Here is an 18,452-nt window from a genome sequence, read left to right as displayed (position 1 = left end):
AATGTCAAAAATAGGCCATGGGCATGGAGGGGCATATAGGCCCCCAAGTGGAGAGAGGTTTCCTGTAAGATACGGTATTATAATTCACACAATCGTTTGTAAAATACAGGGATCTACTGATCATTTCAGACTTAGCCAAATGCATATTAGTGTAGTTCTGGTCAAGCACCGAGGAACAGTTAGGTAAAGGCCACAGGGGATTCTGTTATGGAACATTGCTGGACTGTCCACAAAGTAGGCATTTCTCTCGCCCCACCTAGGTGCAGTCGTATGCCTAGTGGATGATTACTATGCTTAATATATAAGCAGTGAGAACTTGCTAGTTGTGTACTTGTGGTCCCCCCAAACATTCCTCCCGAGGTCGTCGCAATCAACAATGTTGAACCCTGGATTTACTACAGCTCTAAACTTAGCATATTTCGCCTTAGAGATGTGGCTTCGAAAATCTCTCGTAGAGATCTTCGTCTCATTATGCTATGTATAATAGAGAAGAGTGCTTCACCACGTCTAATATGGCTGAAGAGGCTGGCTTGTTATCATTAGGTACATATTCGCAGAAACTTGCGACACCTGGAAAGCATTTACGCACCTCGCAAATTGGAGTCCGAGTAGTATAAGAGGAGCCGTTTGCCCCCTTTATGTATGTGGGTATGTAGGAACTTCAAGAACATACCCAAATGTGACATTACGAGGGAGGGTAAAATTTGTAAAATGGGTGTACATTTGGTGGCTCTCTCCCTAGATACTAGAATTCATATCAATAATCACACTGTAGAGAAAATTGGGCTATATCAATGCAGAAAATATTTCATTCCGCCGGGACATCTTGGAAAATCATTTCTTGACCTATTGTGGTAAATGTTTTACGAAAAGCTACCATGAACTCGTCGTTATCATTTTGGAGCTGGGATAATGCCCTCGTTACAAGAACTTCCCGGTAGTCAGTTTCTTGGATGAAGGCGAGATCAACCCCACAACTCTTCAGAAGCTCAAGCCTCTCTTCTTCACTCATTTGATCAAAAGGAATTTCCAAGTCGTCCCGATAGAATGAGGCCCACATTCGTATGTAGACTTTATGGAGAGCTTCTTTGAGCGATTTGAGGAGGTCTCGCACTGCCCAAATTACAATATTAGCATAAGAAACGAGCGTCATGAAGACGAAATAGAGGACTCACCATTTTTAACAAGGATTCTAGCGCTTCGATTTGGATCATCGTATCCGACCACCGTGGAAATAGCACCTGCAACAGCAGCAAAGCCGCCGCAGTACGAAGTTGCAGTGTAAGCAAGCCACCAGGCTCCAAGGCCTACCACAGCACCGAGTACAACAACAGCAGCCCCTGCCTTCAGGAGAAGGTCATTTTTGCCAGAGCGCACCAAGGATGGCTCTATGTTTTCTGTCAAATGGCTCAGAATGGCTTGTTCGAATTCGCCAAATGCGATCAACATGTTTCGGCAGGCCTCTATCCTTCTTATGCCAATGTCTGGGCATAGCACTAATGCACGTCTCAGGTTAGATATATAGGGGATAAGAAAGACCAGAGAGCTTCTCTGAAATGGCGGTGAAGATTGTGGTCTTTAACCTACTTTGTTGAGTTTCCGACATGTAGTCGTTCCACGCCGCGTACTTGTTGCGATATTTTCCTAATGTCTGTGCAACTCTTTGCACAGGGTCATTTGAGAGCAGGAGGCTTTTTGTTCCACTCATATATCCTAATATAGAAGAAGTCTATGCATTCATTACTTTTGGGCTGCACTGGAGCTTGCGTTCAACTTACGGCCTCCATGACCATTATTCCCCTCGCAGTAAATGACCACGGTATAAAGCCAGTGTAAGAGGCAATCGTCAGGAATATAGAAAACCTGTTTTTCCTGTGTTGACATTAGCGAATTCCATCGTGATATCTCAGATGGCACATATGTACTCACCAACGCGCTAACCAACCAGGATTGGGCCGACGGGTCGGAACGATTTGCTCTCGCAGCTTGAGTGGCCCATAAGTTTCAATGGATATGAAAAGCCTTTCACCTTGTTGCAAAAAGTTTGGTGACATCATTTTGACTATGATAGCTCTCCCTCTAATCTCTTCGAAAAACTTCGGTGTGAACTCCAGAATCACTTTCCAAAGGGTGTTCCATTCGCGCTGGGCCATTGGATCATTGTGGACAATTTTTGTGTGGACAAATTCGGTCTATGTTTTATAGTCATTTGTTTTAGCCTCCGACTTTGTGATTGTTGCCCGAAGGCCGATGGAGTTGGGGTAATTAAGGCATACCTCGATGGCAACAAATGTTTGACCAGCAAGACAGGAACTATCTGGTCTCTCTACAAGACAGACTTCCCAGTTTGGAGGAGCATGATGCATTGCTAGCAGTGCGAGCTGGCTGTTGAGCTCGACTGACCATCCTCCAGCGTTCTCGGACCAGTGCCATAGTTGAACCCTGGCCTTGAGCATCGGGAGAGGGAGCAATGGCACAGATGAATCGATAGCCTTCTCATCCATGAATAGGAATTTGACACGCACTGTTGACGAATAATTTGAGGCAAATACTATCGAAGCAGTCTGATGTCTAAAAGTGTGCCCAGGTGGGAGACATGCACTCAAAAATGCAATTTCCCTACAGAGATGACCGCCCTCATGCCTGTCAGATGATTTCGTCCCCCCCCCTCAAATTGTTCTTGACCAAGCCACCTTCCGGTTCAAACAATGTGTGCCATTTTGCCACGTCACCAAAACCACATCATTCACAGCCTCCAATCAATTCGGAGGAGGACGATATCAAGGCAAACATGCATATGCTTGCCTTGTCTGATTGGTGCTTGGTCAGCAGCAGGGATCAGTTAGTAACAACAAGTTTGGGTCTCGTTGAGCCTTTTAGCCCCTCCTTTCCATTTCGAATTTCCTGTTTGCCCATTGCGCTTGCCCTTATGATCAATAGGCCAACGCCTGCCCAGATAAAAGAGCGGTCTTTGCCTTTCTCTCTCGCACAAGGAGAAACCATGGCAAGTACGAATACCACTGAATTCTTGTCCACAGTCTCGTCAGCCACAGGAATAAGCGAAAGCCAGGTACTTGTTGCATCTCAATTCGCTAAAATAGATCAGGGGGTGCATAAGCCTTCTCATACAGCACTACCAGAGCTTTTGTCTTGGGTAAGGCATCACAAACGATCCGCAAATTTTCATCTCAAAGAGTATCTCCGTTTTAAGGAGCTATATGAGCAAGAATCAAAAGCAGCGGACAAGCCACTGAACACAATAAAAGGCATGTCTGCTGCCCAGAATATTCCCTTTTGACCGAGAACTAACACCTGAGTTATCCTGTTAGATCTCGCCTTACCCAGTTTCCGCAGTGAGAACTATTGGAGCATGAAAGTCGAGAAAGATAGCCTTATTGCAGATCTCACCGCAATAGAACATTTGCTGGAGGATATTGGTCAACACACGAAGGGTAACAAACTGTGGATGACGAAGCTGTTTATTCCACTGGTGTTAGTTTCTCGTTCCTTTCCGGTAAAGCAGGGTATGTTAAGCTAACATGAATCAATAGGATTTCGGTAATTGGACTGGGCAGTGGGATAGGACTCATTTCAGCTGTCGCTGTCATCTCGAGTGGCATTGTCTTGTACGGTCCGTTGAAATATCTTGCCAGCACCACCATCCTTCACTATTGCAAGTCCCAGACACTATCTATCAAGGAATCTGCAGAAACAGGAAGACTGGAGGGAAAAGAACCAAATAATATGATGGTGCCTCAGTTCAAGTTGCTAGGCTGGATCAATGAAATTGGTGTTTAAATGGATGTGCATTTTTTCAATATTGGCAGGGATATTGCCAACCTTCCATCTCGCTCAATCGAATATGTTCGCCTTAGTATTACTGTGTTATCACGTCAGAACCTGGTCGTGCGCTAATACCAACTTAATTCATTGTAAACATTTCCTAAACAGGCATCGCGTTCTTCACATTTTTGACCAACCTTTCCGATATTGTCTAAGCGTCGTCAAAGAATGCTGGCTCTATATCCTCTCGATAAAGGAATCCAGTAGTTTTGTGTCTCGATCGTAGGTTTTCCGAGAAAATAGTGTCAGGTGATTCGGCATCCGAAGTTGTCGGGGAGCCGAAAGGGTATAGCCGGGGCTCGGAGCCTTGTACATAATATAGCATCTCAAGATTGAAACAATTGAAACAATTGAAACTGTGCATCTCTCAAGCTCTAATAATCGTATCATAATTTTTATTTTGATCATCTAAGCTTTTGCATCGCACTGATTTCGAATTTTCCTTCCAATGTCACTCCCCGTTCGAACCCTGGGTCGAGATGGCCCCCAGGTCTCAGCCGTAGGGCTAGGTCTCGGTAGTATCAGCGGATTCTACGGACCAGCAGGCACAATTGACGAGAAAGTGGCCCTCTTAGACCACGCATATGCGACCGGGCTGCGCTTCTGGGACATGGCGGATGTTTATCTTGACAGCGAAGATGTGGTGGGTGAATGGGCCAAGCGATCGGGAAACCGCGACGACATTTTCCTCGCGACAAAGTTTGGACTCCTGCGCCAGCCTGATGGGACTCATAAGTTTCGCTCGGATTCCGAGCATGTTAAAGCTGCGTGCGAAAAGAGTCTCCAGAGACTTGGGGTTGATACTATTGACCTTTACTATTGTCATCGGGTTGATGGTGTCACACCCATTGAAACGACGATCAAGGCCATGGTTGAACTGAAAAAGTAAGATTTATCAATCTCCTGCTATTGAAAATATGAGGGGAAGCTTTCTGACTTTGGTTTCCTGCAGTCAAGGGAAAATTAGATATCTTGGTTTATCTGGCGTTTCAGCATCCACACTTCGTCGTGCACACGCCGTCCACCCCATCACTGCGCTTCAAATGGAATATAGCCTCTTTACTCTCGACATAGAGTCACCAGCCTCGGGAATTCTAACCACTTGCCGCGAGCTAGGGGTGACGGTCGTGGCCTATTGTCCTATCGGACGTGGCATCCTGACTGGTCGATTTCAATCACACGCCGATCTTCCCGAAGGTGACTTGCGTCGCGCGCTGCCGAAGTTTTCGGAAAACAATTTTCCAGGAGTTCTGAACATAGTTCAGAAATTGAAAGATGTTGCTGAAGTCCATGCATGCACCCCTGCACAGGTCGCTCTTGCGTGGCTACTGGCTCAAGGAGCGGATATCATCCCGATCCCTGGCACGAAGACACCGGCGAGGATGGATGAGAATGCGGAAGCTGGACGGATCAAGCTGAGCAGTCATGAGCTTCAAGAGATTCGGGATATAGTGGAGCGAACGGAGATTGAGGGTTCTCAGTACTCTGCAGCGTAAGTGATCTCGTCTTTCTGATGCTTCAACGATGTGCTGATCGACTACCCAGAACGATGGCTGCTCTACAAGATGAGACTCCCCCACTCTAGAAATATTTTAAAGATAACCAACGCGCCTATCACGTTGTACTGCGGGGGGGTCCCTGGATGACGGTTTAGACCATGGTCCGATCTCAGGAACACAGTCGGAAATAAGGTTATTCAGTGTGCTTATATCTGCCTTGTTTGGCAGATAAACTGGCAATTATGGGCCTCATTACACATGTATGAAACGTAAAGTAGTTCTACTATTTGTCTGCCTTGCAGCTTCCAAGAATAAAGATCCATTCGTTTCTACGGAGGTCGCTGTTATATTCAATAAAAAATATCAATACTGAGCAACTGGTTAATGAGTCGAATAAATGAGTAACTGTATGGGCCTCGCCCGACAGAAATGCATGTGGTGGCTCATAATCTTGAGAGACCGAAAATTGGTCGCGATTTTCGTTTCCCCAGAGCCGTTTATGTACGGCCCACATCGGATCCCCACATAGGAACCCCACTTGCCACTAGCGTGAGATCCCCGCATTTACGTACGCGTCAGAGGAGAGATGATCTCAAAAGTGGGAAGATTCTTTAACAAAGGGAGAAACATGACATTTTAATTAGCAAAATATGAAAACGAAATCTTGTTATATGGGGTACCAGGTCGGAATGTTTGGTACCTCAGTATTGACGTTGGAGTCACGTTATCAAGCACAGGATGCACGCTAGAGAAAGTCAAAACCCCGACAAAGAATGACAAGGGAATGATTGGAGAAGTTGGAGGAGAAATGAGCTACTAGCCTCGTAACTCACATTATCACATTGGTTATCTCTCGGGGCTCGTGGGCCGGAAGTAAGACAAAAAGCGGAAAGCCCCCGTGGCAAAGGGCCAGGGGCGACCTTGGAAGTTAATCTAATTCAAGTTTTCCCGGGATTCTCATGAACCCCAGGGCTTCAGGGCCCTCTGCATGGGCAAAAACATTTCCCTTATCTGTGGAGCAAGAGCTTGAGGTTGCACATTTATGACTGGTCAGAATTGTCGGCTGGCCTGCATATCTCCTGCAGCAGCGCGCAGGATTGGCGTGCGACCGTAACGCCATACAAGCCTAGAAATCAAGTGATTCATTTACTGAGCTGTATCTATTGGCTACTTGCTCTGTTGATCATTGATCGAACAGGTCCCAAGGCCGAGGCTCCTGCAAGCGAGAAGTACCTGGCTTATGAAAGAGGAGATAGAGGGTCCAAGCTGACGCCTCATACCATAATTTGGCTTCATTGTCACAAGATACTTAACTCTATTGAAGATACCGAGGAGCTGGCGGAGACGTGGCTGTGGTTATGAAGGATCTGTCCAATGCGCGCTCTCGTGTTCTACTTCCCCGCATGATAGTCGCAGATCTTGACTTTCCCCGTGGGGTACTAATCGCCCGGCCAATGATGCAATTTGCAATAAGAAAATGCAGCACAGAAAGCCCTGCAGGTCATGGCTTTCAAGCTAGGGGTCATTTATACTCCGGCGCATCTCGCACATTCTAGATTTTGCGTTGTCCTTCCTTACTCCGGCTCAACCACAACATGACTTTAAGCGAGAAGTATGTGCTAGGCGCAAACAACCGGGGACCATTACTTACCCCTGGCGATGGGGGTTCGGGGCTCGAAAAGCTAGATTCAGCAGGGGGACGCTCACTCACCAGAACACCTACACGCACTGAAAAGTTCCGTCGCCATTGGAAACGATTCTGGCTCTTTTACTGCATTGGCAATGTTATTTTCCTTGCAATATTCCTTCCAATCTTGTAGGAACCCCTCCCTGCCCTAGCGCGCTTCTCTGAATCTGACTTTATCAAGCTTCCTTGTAGTTATTCCTGCAATCGCGCAATTGGTTCTCAACAAGTCTGATCTCGTACTTATCAATGCAACGGTAAACCAACCGAAGCCAGATTCGGTTATAATGACTTTGGAAACGAAAGTCGATTTGAAGCTTGCAATTCCGGCTCGGATTGAGAACCTTACATTAGCCCTCTTTGAGCGCGCCTACGGTGTCAATGATGCCTACGCCTCTATCACCATCCCCGGCCAGACGATCAAAGGCAATCACAGTATGGGCGTGACGGATCAATACACGCCATTACAAAATATGACAGCCTGGGAGGACTTTGTCCATCAGGTCGTCTTCGAGAAGGAAGCCTCCCTGGCGATAGCGGGTCAGACCAACGCTTATCTAGGGGTTCTGAAGTCCCACGTCAACTTGAACAAAAATATTGTCACACCCAGTAAGTCAATAATCGGGGTTTGCTTTTTCTTGTCCCCTTGCTGCATAACTTCCCCTCCACACTGCATCTTATTTGTTTGTTCTGTCATACAATAATCATTCACTAACAAATATCAATAGCGTTGAATCAGTTCAATGGTTTCGGTATTTCCGACGCCACCCTCGTCCTCCCTGCCGAATCTGACGGAACAAACCTAATCGGTAACGCGACGCTCCCCAACCCCTCAGTGATCACCCTCGAAATTGGCACAATCATCCTGGATATCAAAGCTGGAGACCTGGTCATTGGAAACGCGACACTAGAGGACGTGACACTCAGACCAGGCGACAATGTCCTTCCATTGCGAGGAGTTCTCGACCTCACAACTGTGATCAAGAATCTGGCGGCCGTAATCAAAGCAGAAGCATCCGCTATCAAAGCCGGGAACCTCACTATTAACGCCGTGACAACCTCGATTGTCTGGAATGGTACTTTGGTGCCGTATTATACCGATATTCTCAAGGAGCTTACCCTGACGGCGTCTATTGGTCTGGGCGCTGTTCTGAAGAATACTATCAGCTACCTCAAGTCTGAGGGGAATCTGACGGATGTTTTGAAGAATATTACTGGGGATATGAACTTGAGTTCTGTCACTTCTCGGTCTCTTGATGAGAATATGCGTGGTCCTGTCGATCTCTCTGGATTTATGAGGGAGAATCTGCATGTCAGGGACATGTTCAAGGATGTTGATCCAGATGAACGAGACTTGATTATTGACTCATTAGCTTCGATATACCCTGAGATTTGATGATTGAGTTTCCGTCGGCCTAGTTCCGAGGATATAATGTGTTATGATTTTCCGATTATTTATTAATGAAATTTTAAAAAACTTGATCTTGTCTGTGCAGACCAGCAGTCGCACTTTGGGTACTCAAAGGAAAAGTAAGCCCGCACCTTATTAGTGTCCGGTCCCGCAAGGATGTGTGGCAGCATGGTGGATTCGAAGGTGAAAAAAGCACTCGTCCTGAAGCACAACATATACACACCGCCGATTCTGAAATCACAGTGGAACTTGAATCAGCTGGTCGGTAATCTGGTGGTAACCATAGCAAGTATTCTGAGTTCCAAGTAATTCATTCACCATCACCAATTCCAGACTCTTGAAAATGAGGGACAGTCAGGGGCGAGTGCTCATTCAGCCCATGAGGAAAGACTGATGATTATCTAACAGTGCCATCGAGTGACTTCGGATTTGGATTATCCAAGAAGCATTGCTTCACCCCCATTTTAGCCACTATGCCTTGCCAGCATTCCAAGTTGTGGGGCTCCCACACCCGCGCAATACGATCGCTTGAATGTGGGTTAAGATGTGTGACTTTAGATACAAGCCTTGAGTTGTAAAGGCTGGAGTTCCAGGCTTTGATTTTCTGTAGGCATTGTCCGTCACGAGCGTCCCATACTTTAACGTAGTAGTGATTTCTGCCCGAAACTGATGCAAGAAGCTCGGAATCATCGGAAGATATAGGACTAGCGTGACAGTGGCTCTTGAAATTGTTCAGGTGCTGACCGCTAGTGGTATCCCATAATCCAACTGTGCGGTCAATTGAAACCGACGCGAGGATTGGAATCATGTGAAAAGGCGACAGAGATAACGGTACTTTGATGACCACTCAAAGTCCGAACCTGCTTTCCGCTGCTAGTGTCCCATAATATAAGAACATCGTCAGATGAGTCCGAGGCAAGTAGCTTGGAATCATGAGAAAATTTGACTGAATTCAGGCAAATGAGAGTAGTACTGTCAACAAGGGTATGTAGGCATTCCCAGGTGCTAGTCTTCCACAGCTTTATATTCTGACCCAAGGAGGCGAGAAGTCCAGAGCCATGGGAGAATGCAACTGAGTAAACTGCACTTCCAAGCTCGTTCATATTTATGGGTGAATAGCCCAAACCTCGATCAATTTTTCGAGCTTCAAAATTGATGCTGTTCCTTCTGACATAATTTTATCAGGCTGATGGCTTCAAGCCAATAAAGGTAGTTATTGCCAAAGAACGCATGATTGCACCGCCTTTCGCATAATCATCGGAAATATTTGCACAGAACTGATTAGAGCACATTTCGAGATGGTCGACCCAATAAAAGCACGCGTAGCCTACTGCCGCCCATGGGTCAGGCTCTGGCTGCTTGACCTGGTCAATGAGGTATCTGGGATGTGACAAATCATAGGTATCACGCTGAAGCGTATTAGCCATAGCGTATAATGACTTCGAAAAAATCTCATAATGCACAACTTCCTCTCCGCGAGGGAGGATCTGATCGACTGCATTTCGAAGAAGGAAGTCTTTGGCAGATTGATGAACTAAAGAAACTGTAGACCCTCGGAGCGTGAGAAAGGAGCCACAGAGGCCTATTATCTCATCTAGGTCCGAAAATTGGACGTCTCGAGGGAGTTCAATATAGACAACCAGCTCATCTAAAGTAATAGGACGATACACGATCGTGATAATACCAAGTATAGCTTTGCACAGCTCAGAATACTCAATGTCGCCTATTTGATTCAACATCCGTTGGTACAGCTGATCAAGACCAGCAGGAAATTCTTGCAACTTCCTGCGAAAAGCCATTCTCGGAACGTCAAATTTGGCAAGTTCCTCGCAGATCAGGGCTACCCAAAGAAAGGTGCCATGTGCGTTCGTTAAAAGATGTTGAAGAACAGCATCCCGGATTTCATCGGAGTATTTTTGCTTTTTCGTCAACGCGTCAACCTGTTTGTGAATATAGAAGCCAACAGCCTCAGAAACAGAGGCTTGGTTGAGTTCAAGCCAGAGTCTTTCCTTTCTGGTTGCACTTTCAAGAGTCTGTTCAATTGAAGGCCAATTACGGCTTGAAACAAGCCATTTCACATGTGGATGTAAGGCCGATTCCTCAACGATGAAATCAAGAAGATTATTCAAGCCTGTGGTGCATTCATCCAGGGCGTCAATTATCAAGTATGTCGCCCGCAACAATGGGTCCCGGAGAATGTTTGTAAAGATCCTGAGCAGCGCATACCAGGCATTTTCATCCCCAAAGACATCGATCCCGCCCCTATCATACTCGCGCCGCACATGGGAGGTGAGAGACGGATGTCGATCAACAAGCATACTGATTAACCCACGAAGAACACCGGTAGCGTGGTTTATCCGAGCGTCTGCTGCCTGACAGAAGAAGAAGATAACAGTGGTCCCAGAAGAGAGGGAAGACTTCGTAAGCTCGTCTATGATTCCACACAGGAGCATAGTTTTGCCCTTTCCAGGGTCACCTTTGACCCAAAGGAGTTGACTTTCTTCCTCATAACGCCATCTTTGGAATTCTGCATTTTGGAATACCCATCGATATGCCTCTTTCAGCAAACCACCTTTCGCTTTTTGGATGCGGCGTTTATCAAGGCGAGGATCAGTTTGATGTAAAGCCCGAAGGCAATTTCGATTTTCTGATGTTTCAAAATGATCTGGGAACAGTTTTAGACAAAGTCTTGGCTGTGGCTTGCCCAGGCTTACCAGAATGTGCATGGAAATTAGCGGTAATGTTGCCACTGTTATGTTCTACCTGAAATCCCGAGTTGACGCCTGAAAAAGATGAAGTATGTACTTGATGTATCAGGTTATCTCCAGGTTGACTATCTTCTTCGTGGAGACGAGGCTTTTTTAGTGGTCGACTGGTTTCATCCATCTTATCGAGCGCCCCTTACTGATAGCAGTGGGATATAGCGGGACTTGAACTCTGTCTCAGATAGACTTTTTTTTGGCCGTCGAATTGTGTTTATGACAATGACTCTCTTGTAGGAACGTAAGCCTCACCCCTCAATTGCCCCGCATCATGTGACAGTCTATCCTTGTCGCCCAACACGGGCAATATCAAGCACGCGTCATCTAGCATCAAGTGATTAAAGGACTTCCAAGCACATTTAATCCAATTTTTAGTGAATATGATTTGTATCCATTGTTTCTATTGAGTGGAAACAGGCAAATTGCCCTTGTAATCTTGCCATCCGTGCGCAGGTTGTCGCTGGTGGGAAGGTCAAGTCATTCTGACCTACATCAAAATGGAACGCTTTACCCAACCAAAGATCTCGGAATTTGTGGTAGGTGGCTTTAGCATTGGCTTTTTTGGCTGAGTAGGTAGCTGTCATCGATTCCTTTCTCTATCGCTTTCCAGACGGCAATGGGGAAGCATCCATTGACCCAGTAATCACCATTCGGCGTACACGCGAAAAAGAAGGCATTCCGTGCTAACATGTTATTCGGGCTCACATTGTCAACATGATAGTACACCGGGTTACATTTGACAGCCTGAGAAACAGATCCAATCTTCTGACTGACATCTTGGCTGTTCTTAGTCAAGGTGCATTGCTTATCCTTCCAAGCACTATGTGATTGAATTGCAGGGCCAAAATCAACCATCTCAAAAAGTCGAGCTTTTGACCAGTTCGATGCTGTAATCAAGAAAGAACTCGTATCGCCAAACATTGGTGGCAAGCCTGTTTTTGCCAGTGATACTCGAGTGAGGCGTGCCAAAGCATGAACTTGGGCTTCGGTGGTTTGTGTCTCGATGCTTTTACGGATCTTAAGAGCTGCAACTCCAAGAGCGTCACTCTTTCCAATAAGTTCACAAGCATTGATATTTGTCCAACACGGAAAGACGGCATTTTGCACATAGCTGCCCTCCTCCTGTTTGACTGAGAATATGGATGGTAGGCGAGAACGAAGATCGAACGCATTGCTAATGCCAACAGTCCGCGGCGACTTCAAGGGCAGAAGAGCCGACGCTGCGATCAATGACATCCATGCTGTCACAACATCCCCCTCGCTGATGAAAGGAACCCGGCTCTCAGTCGTTACATCACTCTCAACATTTACCCGAAATGAACTTAATGTGTTATTTTGCAGTTGACTCACAACCCTGTGTGGAAGAAACACAGTCCGTGTTTCCACCTTTCGCCACCACAATAAGTCAAACAGGAAGCGAAATCCCCAAACGAGGAACCGCCACCCCTTAACTTGATACCTTTCAAGTATGTGAGCCCCTTGGAAGATGGGGTCCTTACCGAGAGTCGCCATCGGGTCGTCGCCGGAAGACAGCATCGGCGGAATCTCTGACTCTCGCCCAGCAAGCACAAGACTCCAGGCCATAGCCAAGTCCCGCAAACTCATTGCATCTGCTGTTATATGAGGCCAGTGAAGCGACACAAGCGTCGCGTCAGTAAATGACACGACTTTCAAAGCCAATTGCGGGTGGTCGGAAGCAAGGTAGTCATCCAGACACACTGGTGCACTTGATGGCACCGCAAGCTTCCTAAAATCTGGAGGGCCACTTTGCACTGACAAAACGTCTGGGGTGGGCGCAGGTAGCTTTGAAGCCAGCTGGTGCTCATCGATACTGACGTGGAACTCTTCATGATTGAAATTGACTGCGGGTCGGTCCTCAGTGAACAGGTGAGGAACGTGAATCTCCAACTTTTGTTCTTTCTATCAGGGTTATATGATTAGAGCGCCCAGATCAGTAGGTGTGAATCTCGCAATTGATAGGCCTTACATTCAAACGGATACGCCCCCCGAGCTTACGCCATCCCTCCCGCTCGATGAGCCGCGATAAAGAACTTTGCAACATTTCGGGGTCAAGTATTTCTTTGAACCGAAGAGTACAGCATTGCACGATATTCCGTAGAAGTGGCGTGTCGTCGAAGTAGTAGACCGGCAAAATCGTATCCGACGATACTATCTCACATAGCAGTCCTTTTTGTTGGCGCTCAAAGGTAAGCCACCGAAGGAAGTTCATGATTTCTAGAGCCTTAGAAGGTCGAGTAATTGATCCAATATGGAGTCTCTGATAACTAAGATCAATATACAGAATGGTTGTTACGTCTTCAAGGATTAAGAACAAAGAGAGCAGACGCTAATCCCAGTGAGCTGAAGCATCACATGTTCATAGAGGATAGCTGACAACGCCTAAGTCTCAACGCCACTTGCATAAGCGAAGAATGATTCGTCAATTACAAATAATGGTTTTTCAAGTGAGGTATTGGTAATTTTCAACTTCCTTGATACAAACTATCGAGAAATGGAGGAAATCCTCATTATCTGGCGGAACACAGTGTCCCGTCTTACTTGAATCTTAACGTAACTAAATGGGGCGACTGGTCAGTGCTAGGTCACTCTCCATAGATGCATACGCCGAGGACTCCTCGATTTGAGATATGTTGACGAGCACAGGAATCGTCGGGTCGACTTCGTTACATTAGCCGTGAAATCCTTCAAAAGATGCGCTAATACTGAATGTCCAAAATCTTCTCGTGATCATCACCCTCAGTCTCTTCAATTCTGCCCTTATGAGTCTTGAGTTTACCCTTACTGGCATCAAAAACAGGATTGATCCACATATTTTCGACGTCGTTGCTTTTGCCGTCCGTCGTAAAAATGCTTTGAGTAGCAGCTGTTTTTATCTCAGCTCAAGGTTCATGTCGGATGATAAGCAAACGGGGCTTAACTTACCAATTCCTGTCAGGTGGTTGTTGATGAAAATGTTTTCCCAGTGATTTTTCGGGGCTTGGTAGACTTCATGCATGATGCTGAGGTGCGGGTGCGATTTTGTAATCTTATTCCACCACTCCCACGCCTCACGGTGGAGCGGGCTATGCGCATATGCGTGCACGTCTTCCAGGGTTCGAAAGTAGGTCGCAACCATAACTTGATTCGCAGTTGAACGCTCACCAGTTCCCATCCAGGTCGTTGCACCGAGATCTATATTGAGAAGCATATTCAGTCTGCTGAATTGTATGGAAAGGATGAACCACAGCCTCACAGTTGTATTTGACTGCATTATTTGCAAGCTCAGTCTGCATTCTCTTCATGTAGTCATCCACCGCGGCATAGCCGGGACCGAACATCCCCATCGGGCTATTGAATGCGAGAGGATGTGAGATTGAGTAGCTCTGAGATGCCAGGGAACATGTAACACTGGGTTAGTGGAAAGGGATTAGACATACTGATTCGAACGTGCGGCCAGTATAATCAACGTGACATCTTGATCGGCCGCCTTTCCGGAGAACACACCATTTCGATTGGGGAGCAATGCGCTGAATTTGCCAGCAATAACTCCATCCATTCCAGGATTTCTGATGAGGCCAAGCGTCGCCAGGATGGTCTTGGAAAGGAGATAGAACAGCATGAGAATAGGTGGTATCACCACGTATGAGCTCGGAAATATCAAAACAACAAGACCCTGAAGGCTAGCCCCCATCAGTAGCCATGTTGTCAGATTAAAATTGTCCCGGATCACCTAAAATTTCGTCAATATGACTCTGGGTCTCTGAAACAGAAGAACCCTCATCTTATGTTTTTCACAAGCTGAGCGTAAAGCTTTATGGCGGCACGGACGCTAATTTGTGAGTTCCCATAATTCTGTTTTCTTTCGGTTGATGGGGAGAGCAGCGGCTCCAAAGTTGCGTTAGCCCCTGTCGCCTTCATTTCGGATGCTGTTTTGAATCTGAGATATATATCTGACGAAGTGGTTGCTGAGGCAGAACGGCTCACGCTGCTGCAAAAGCACTTTAATGAAGAGGAGAAAGGGCGGAAGGAATACGAGGATGAAGTGGGAGAGTAAGTGGTCCGTGAACTTAACTCAATCTCTCTGGATGCATCGGCAAGGCTGAAAAATTACTTCTGCTGTCCATTATTTTACTGTAATATACCGGGTAATCAGTTTAGCCAGGCTTGATGTATATTTACTAACTACCTATCGCATTGCTATAGCTAACGAGATGCTTATTCTCTCCCTCTCCTCCAGCTTTTAGTAAAGCCACAAGCCATCTTGATCTAGCAGTTCCTCAGCTTCAATCTTCTTCATACACGCTTTAATCCTCTGCACAACATGCTCCGCATACCCCGGCCCTAGCGGCGGTTTGGGCACGGTCATATCCATCTTTAACCAAGGAACAGAACTGATCCCTTGACACGCCTGGCGCATCTCGTCGATTTCCTCATCGCCATATAAAGCCCCTGCAAAAACGGCCACAGGTGGCTTGGAATAATCCATGGTACCACGATTGCCCTCCTCAGAAACCGGAGGGGCGAGCCCTTGAAGCAAGAGGGGGATTTCGACTGCTCCAGAGGTGCTGCTAGTCACATTGTGGATAACTATAGATAATATTAGCCTAAGCAAGGGACGGTTCTATTTTCTTCCGTACTTTCGAATTCGGGCAAGTAAAGAGGTTTGACAGCGTTGAAAATCTGGGCATTGGTGCTGCCACAAGTAATGACTGGCAAAGACGACATCGTTTATGAGATGAATATATGATTGTCAATTCTGATATGAAAGAAGGGAATCATATCCAGATGATGGTACTTATAATCATGGACGAGCGGTATACAAGTGATCGTCGCTGCAGCTGTCATTGGCTACGCGGATCGATTTCCTCAATGGGCAAAAGATGAACAGTGCTGACCCGATCATCCCGACCCCTCTCGAGCCGCCCTCTCTGGAGCGCCACTAGCGAGTTGTGGGCGCTTTAATCAACATTCAGGACAGAACCCCTAAACCGTCAGCAGCATATACATTGCATAGTGATGCAAGCACGATCCATTGCAATATTGATTACAGTATATTTTACAAAGGCTTCCGCAAATTTAGTATGATTGATATGATATTTTCCAAAGGATTCTTTTTCGAGCAAGCTTTAGGCTGACTTAAGCGACAGAAATAGGTATGAAATCTGGATACAACTCAGTTAAATCTTCCTCCCCAATACAACGTGAACATCGTAACAATAATAGCAAGATAAATTGCGCAAGTCTTGTGAAGCAGCCTCTTTCAGATCCATAATCTGATCAATGGATTGTATCTCATCCAGTCTATGCATTTTGAAGGCAGCAGTCAGAATATGTTGGATTCCAACAACAACTGCGGTATTGACGTTCTCCCGAGTCTCTGGGTTTTCAAGAGTGTAAATTTCCTCTTCGCAAGATACCAGTCCGCTTTTTTGGAAAATTCCACGAAGAAGGGCAATACTAAAGACGTGTCAAGCTCTTCTATTAGTCCCCAAATTTTGGCATCACGATGAATAGAATGGTTCAAGCTTACTTTGGTGCTTTCCCAAGCGAGGTCACAGTCTTACGAAACAAGTCGATTGCGCGCTTGGCATTGATTGCTTCTTTCCCCTCAGGTACTCCTTTGATCACACATTCATGTGCGGCACAGTCGACCCATTGCAGATAGCCTCCTGGCTCTGCTCAATATTAGTTTGAGATTTGAGTTAACAAGGTCTGAATTTGGGGATCGCACTGAGAAGTGTCATCAAATTTCGCACAGCAGGTTCCCACTCATGAGATGATAAAGCCACCACCATAACTCGAACATTGACAACATCATACTTCCCTAGATGTTGATCTGAGAATGGCAGTAGGAGGTTTTGATGATGAAAGACGATATCCCCCGGCAATGCATCCTTACTAGGAAACATGGCATCTGAGATGTCAAACCCTTCGAGCTGACAGGTATTTGGGAGAGCATCTGCAAGGTCACATAGCCATATTCTTCGGAAAAAGTTAGTTACTTTGAATTTACTGGCACAGTTGCAACCAACCCAGTCCCAGTGCCAACATCCGCGATGCGCATATTGTCATGTTGTTTGATCACAGGATGCAAAAGGTATCCAATATTAGCTTGCCAGGCTTTATATTGCATTTCCAGTCTGTGATTGATGATTTTGATGATTATCCTCAATGGTCATTAAATTCCAGGGCCTTTCGAACAACTATAAACATACCTTTCGCTTTCGGCTATGGTCCTCACCAGCAGATATTCACCTCCGAATTGGAGTTGCTTGGCCATTTTCGCGAATGATGAAAGAGATATGAATTCGGGGAATTTGCCTTAATATGGTACTGAGCAGGAAATAAAGTAGGAGATTGGCGTATTGTTGGAGAATTTTAAAATTCAAGCTTGTCTATTACAGTTTACAACCCAATTAGTAAGAAAGACCCCAGTCGTATTAACGCATACGGATTCAGCGAAAGAATTTAGAATTAGGCCCCCAATTCAGCCCTCGCACGGCCCTCTGGACACCTTAGAGCCACGGGCGCTGCGTCGGAGAGACGCCAAACTTTAGAGTGAGCAAAACTCATTTTTGAAAGTTTCCCAAGTAGATGTTACCTCGGTGTTGGGTAGCCCACCAGTATGTTCAGGTGGTTGAATCATGAGCGCCAAATGTCCATTTCCCAACCAAGCCCAAAGGAAAGGTGAATCCCCAGTGGGCCAGCCAAAATTCGATATACTAGTTTGTTACTCGGTCAGGCTCCTTCACAGAAAGGCTATAAGCCTACTGATGGTCCTGTGCTGAATAACGGAACCAATTCATCGATATGAGGACATGAATACAAGCTTCGACGTGCTGAGTGTGGGCAGTTTGCAGATTCTAGAGACGTCATGTGGATCTCCCAAGGTTCGGCCTAGAGAACCAAATACCATGTACAATTTTCAACCCACGTACGTTAGTATTCAATGTCCATGGAAAACCCGCATGGGTTGGGTCCACCTCAAGCATATCGAATCGTTCTTGTGAAAATCCAGGACTCTTGATGTCAAGACTGATATTGAGACTAGTACTTTCTCTGGCACATAGCTTCCTCTACGCTAATATTATGACCATTAATCCCCCACTATAGCACCTGGATAACATCAATTACTCCCCCATGGGATTGGCAAAGCGATCTTCTTGTTCAGCAACTTGAAGCCGGAGAGGAGACCGTCTGTGCTAAGTCCTGAAGCCTACTGATTAACTCATGCTGCTGTATGCTTTAACTTC

At 46.1% G+C, this 18,452-nt stretch overlaps 10 protein-coding genes across 10 annotated transcripts; 3 read left to right on the top strand and 7 right to left on the bottom strand.

Annotated features, from left to right (window-relative positions):
- Positions 1-808: 808 nt before the first annotated feature.
- Positions 809-2,504, bottom strand: N7503_003584 (uncharacterized protein; the record flags this gene model as incomplete). Its single annotated transcript, XM_057063131.1, has 6 exons — positions 809-1,113; positions 1,176-1,496; positions 1,588-1,729; positions 1,779-1,872; positions 1,930-2,192; positions 2,277-2,504. The coding sequence occupies 6 exons, from the start codon at positions 2,502-2,504 to the stop codon at positions 809-811; spliced, it is 1,353 nt and encodes a 450-aa protein (XP_056924046.1).
- Positions 2,505-3,370: 866 nt separating this feature from the next.
- Positions 3,371-3,798, top strand: N7503_003583 (uncharacterized protein; the record flags this gene model as incomplete). Its single annotated transcript, XM_057063130.1, has 2 exons — positions 3,371-3,492; positions 3,552-3,798. 2 exons carry the CDS (start codon positions 3,371-3,373, stop codon positions 3,796-3,798), a joined length of 369 nt encoding a protein of 122 aa, XP_056924045.1.
- Positions 3,799-4,291: 493 nt separating this feature from the next.
- On the top strand, positions 4,292-5,428 carry N7503_003582 (uncharacterized protein; the record flags this gene model as incomplete). The annotated part of the gene is made up of 3 exons (XM_057063129.1): positions 4,292-4,728; positions 4,796-5,335; positions 5,389-5,428. 3 exons carry the CDS (start codon positions 4,292-4,294, stop codon positions 5,426-5,428), a joined length of 1,017 nt encoding a protein of 338 aa, XP_056924044.1.
- A 1,509-nt stretch (positions 5,429-6,937) lies between these two features.
- Positions 6,938-8,422, top strand: N7503_003581 (DUF3712 domain-containing protein; the record flags this gene model as incomplete). Its single annotated transcript, XM_057063128.1, has 3 exons — positions 6,938-7,158; positions 7,211-7,635; positions 7,755-8,422. The coding sequence occupies 3 exons, from the start codon at positions 6,938-6,940 to the stop codon at positions 8,420-8,422; spliced, it is 1,314 nt and encodes a 437-aa protein (XP_056924043.1).
- Positions 8,423-8,674: 252 nt separating this feature from the next.
- Positions 8,675-9,540, bottom strand: N7503_003580 (WD40 repeat domain-containing protein; the record flags this gene model as incomplete). Its single annotated transcript, XM_057063127.1, is given in 3 exon segments — positions 8,675-8,773; positions 8,844-9,205; positions 9,225-9,540. The coding sequence occupies 3 exon segments, from the start codon at positions 9,538-9,540 to the stop codon at positions 8,675-8,677; spliced, it is 777 nt and encodes a 258-aa protein (XP_056924042.1).
- Positions 9,541-9,618: 78 nt separating this feature from the next.
- Positions 9,619-11,239, bottom strand: N7503_003579 (uncharacterized protein; the record flags this gene model as incomplete). The annotated part of the gene is made up of 2 exons (XM_057063126.1): positions 9,619-11,102; positions 11,152-11,239. Coding segments are annotated over 2 exons (1,572 nt in total), but the record flags the coding sequence as incomplete, so codon positions are not given.
- A 506-nt stretch (positions 11,240-11,745) lies between these two features.
- N7503_003578 (uncharacterized protein) lies at positions 11,746-13,429 on the bottom strand (the record flags this gene model as incomplete). Its single annotated transcript, XM_057063125.1, has 2 exons — positions 11,746-13,119; positions 13,187-13,429. The coding sequence occupies 2 exons, from the start codon at positions 13,427-13,429 to the stop codon at positions 11,746-11,748; spliced, it is 1,617 nt and encodes a 538-aa protein (XP_056924040.1).
- A 487-nt stretch (positions 13,430-13,916) lies between these two features.
- Positions 13,917-15,117, bottom strand: N7503_003577 (uncharacterized protein; the record flags this gene model as incomplete). The annotated part of the gene is made up of 5 exons (XM_057063124.1): positions 13,917-14,083; positions 14,143-14,391; positions 14,453-14,547; positions 14,637-14,929; positions 14,995-15,117. 5 exons carry the CDS (start codon positions 15,115-15,117, stop codon positions 13,917-13,919), a joined length of 927 nt encoding a protein of 308 aa, XP_056924039.1.
- A 322-nt stretch (positions 15,118-15,439) lies between these two features.
- N7503_003576 (uncharacterized protein) lies at positions 15,440-15,924 on the bottom strand (the record flags this gene model as incomplete). The annotated part of the gene is made up of 2 exons (XM_057063123.1): positions 15,440-15,786; positions 15,837-15,924. 2 exons carry the CDS (start codon positions 15,922-15,924, stop codon positions 15,440-15,442), a joined length of 435 nt encoding a protein of 144 aa, XP_056924038.1.
- Positions 15,925-16,376: 452 nt separating this feature from the next.
- Positions 16,377-17,479, bottom strand: N7503_003575 (class I SAM-dependent methyltransferase; the record flags this gene model as incomplete). The annotated part of the gene is made up of 5 exons (XM_057063122.1): positions 16,377-16,656; positions 16,730-16,874; positions 16,931-17,181; positions 17,202-17,339; positions 17,415-17,479. The coding sequence occupies 5 exons, from the start codon at positions 17,477-17,479 to the stop codon at positions 16,377-16,379; spliced, it is 879 nt and encodes a 292-aa protein (XP_056924037.1).
- Positions 17,480-18,452: the final 973 nt, after the last annotated feature.

The sequence above is a fragment of the Penicillium pulvis genome (assembly GCF_028828015.1).
Source record: "Penicillium pulvis strain IBT 33274 chromosome Unknown contig_1_segment0_segment0, whole genome shotgun sequence".
NCBI classification, from domain to species: domain Eukaryota; kingdom Fungi; phylum Ascomycota; class Eurotiomycetes; order Eurotiales; family Aspergillaceae; genus Penicillium; species Penicillium pulvis.
This window is presented reverse-complemented; position numbering and strand designations above follow the sequence as displayed.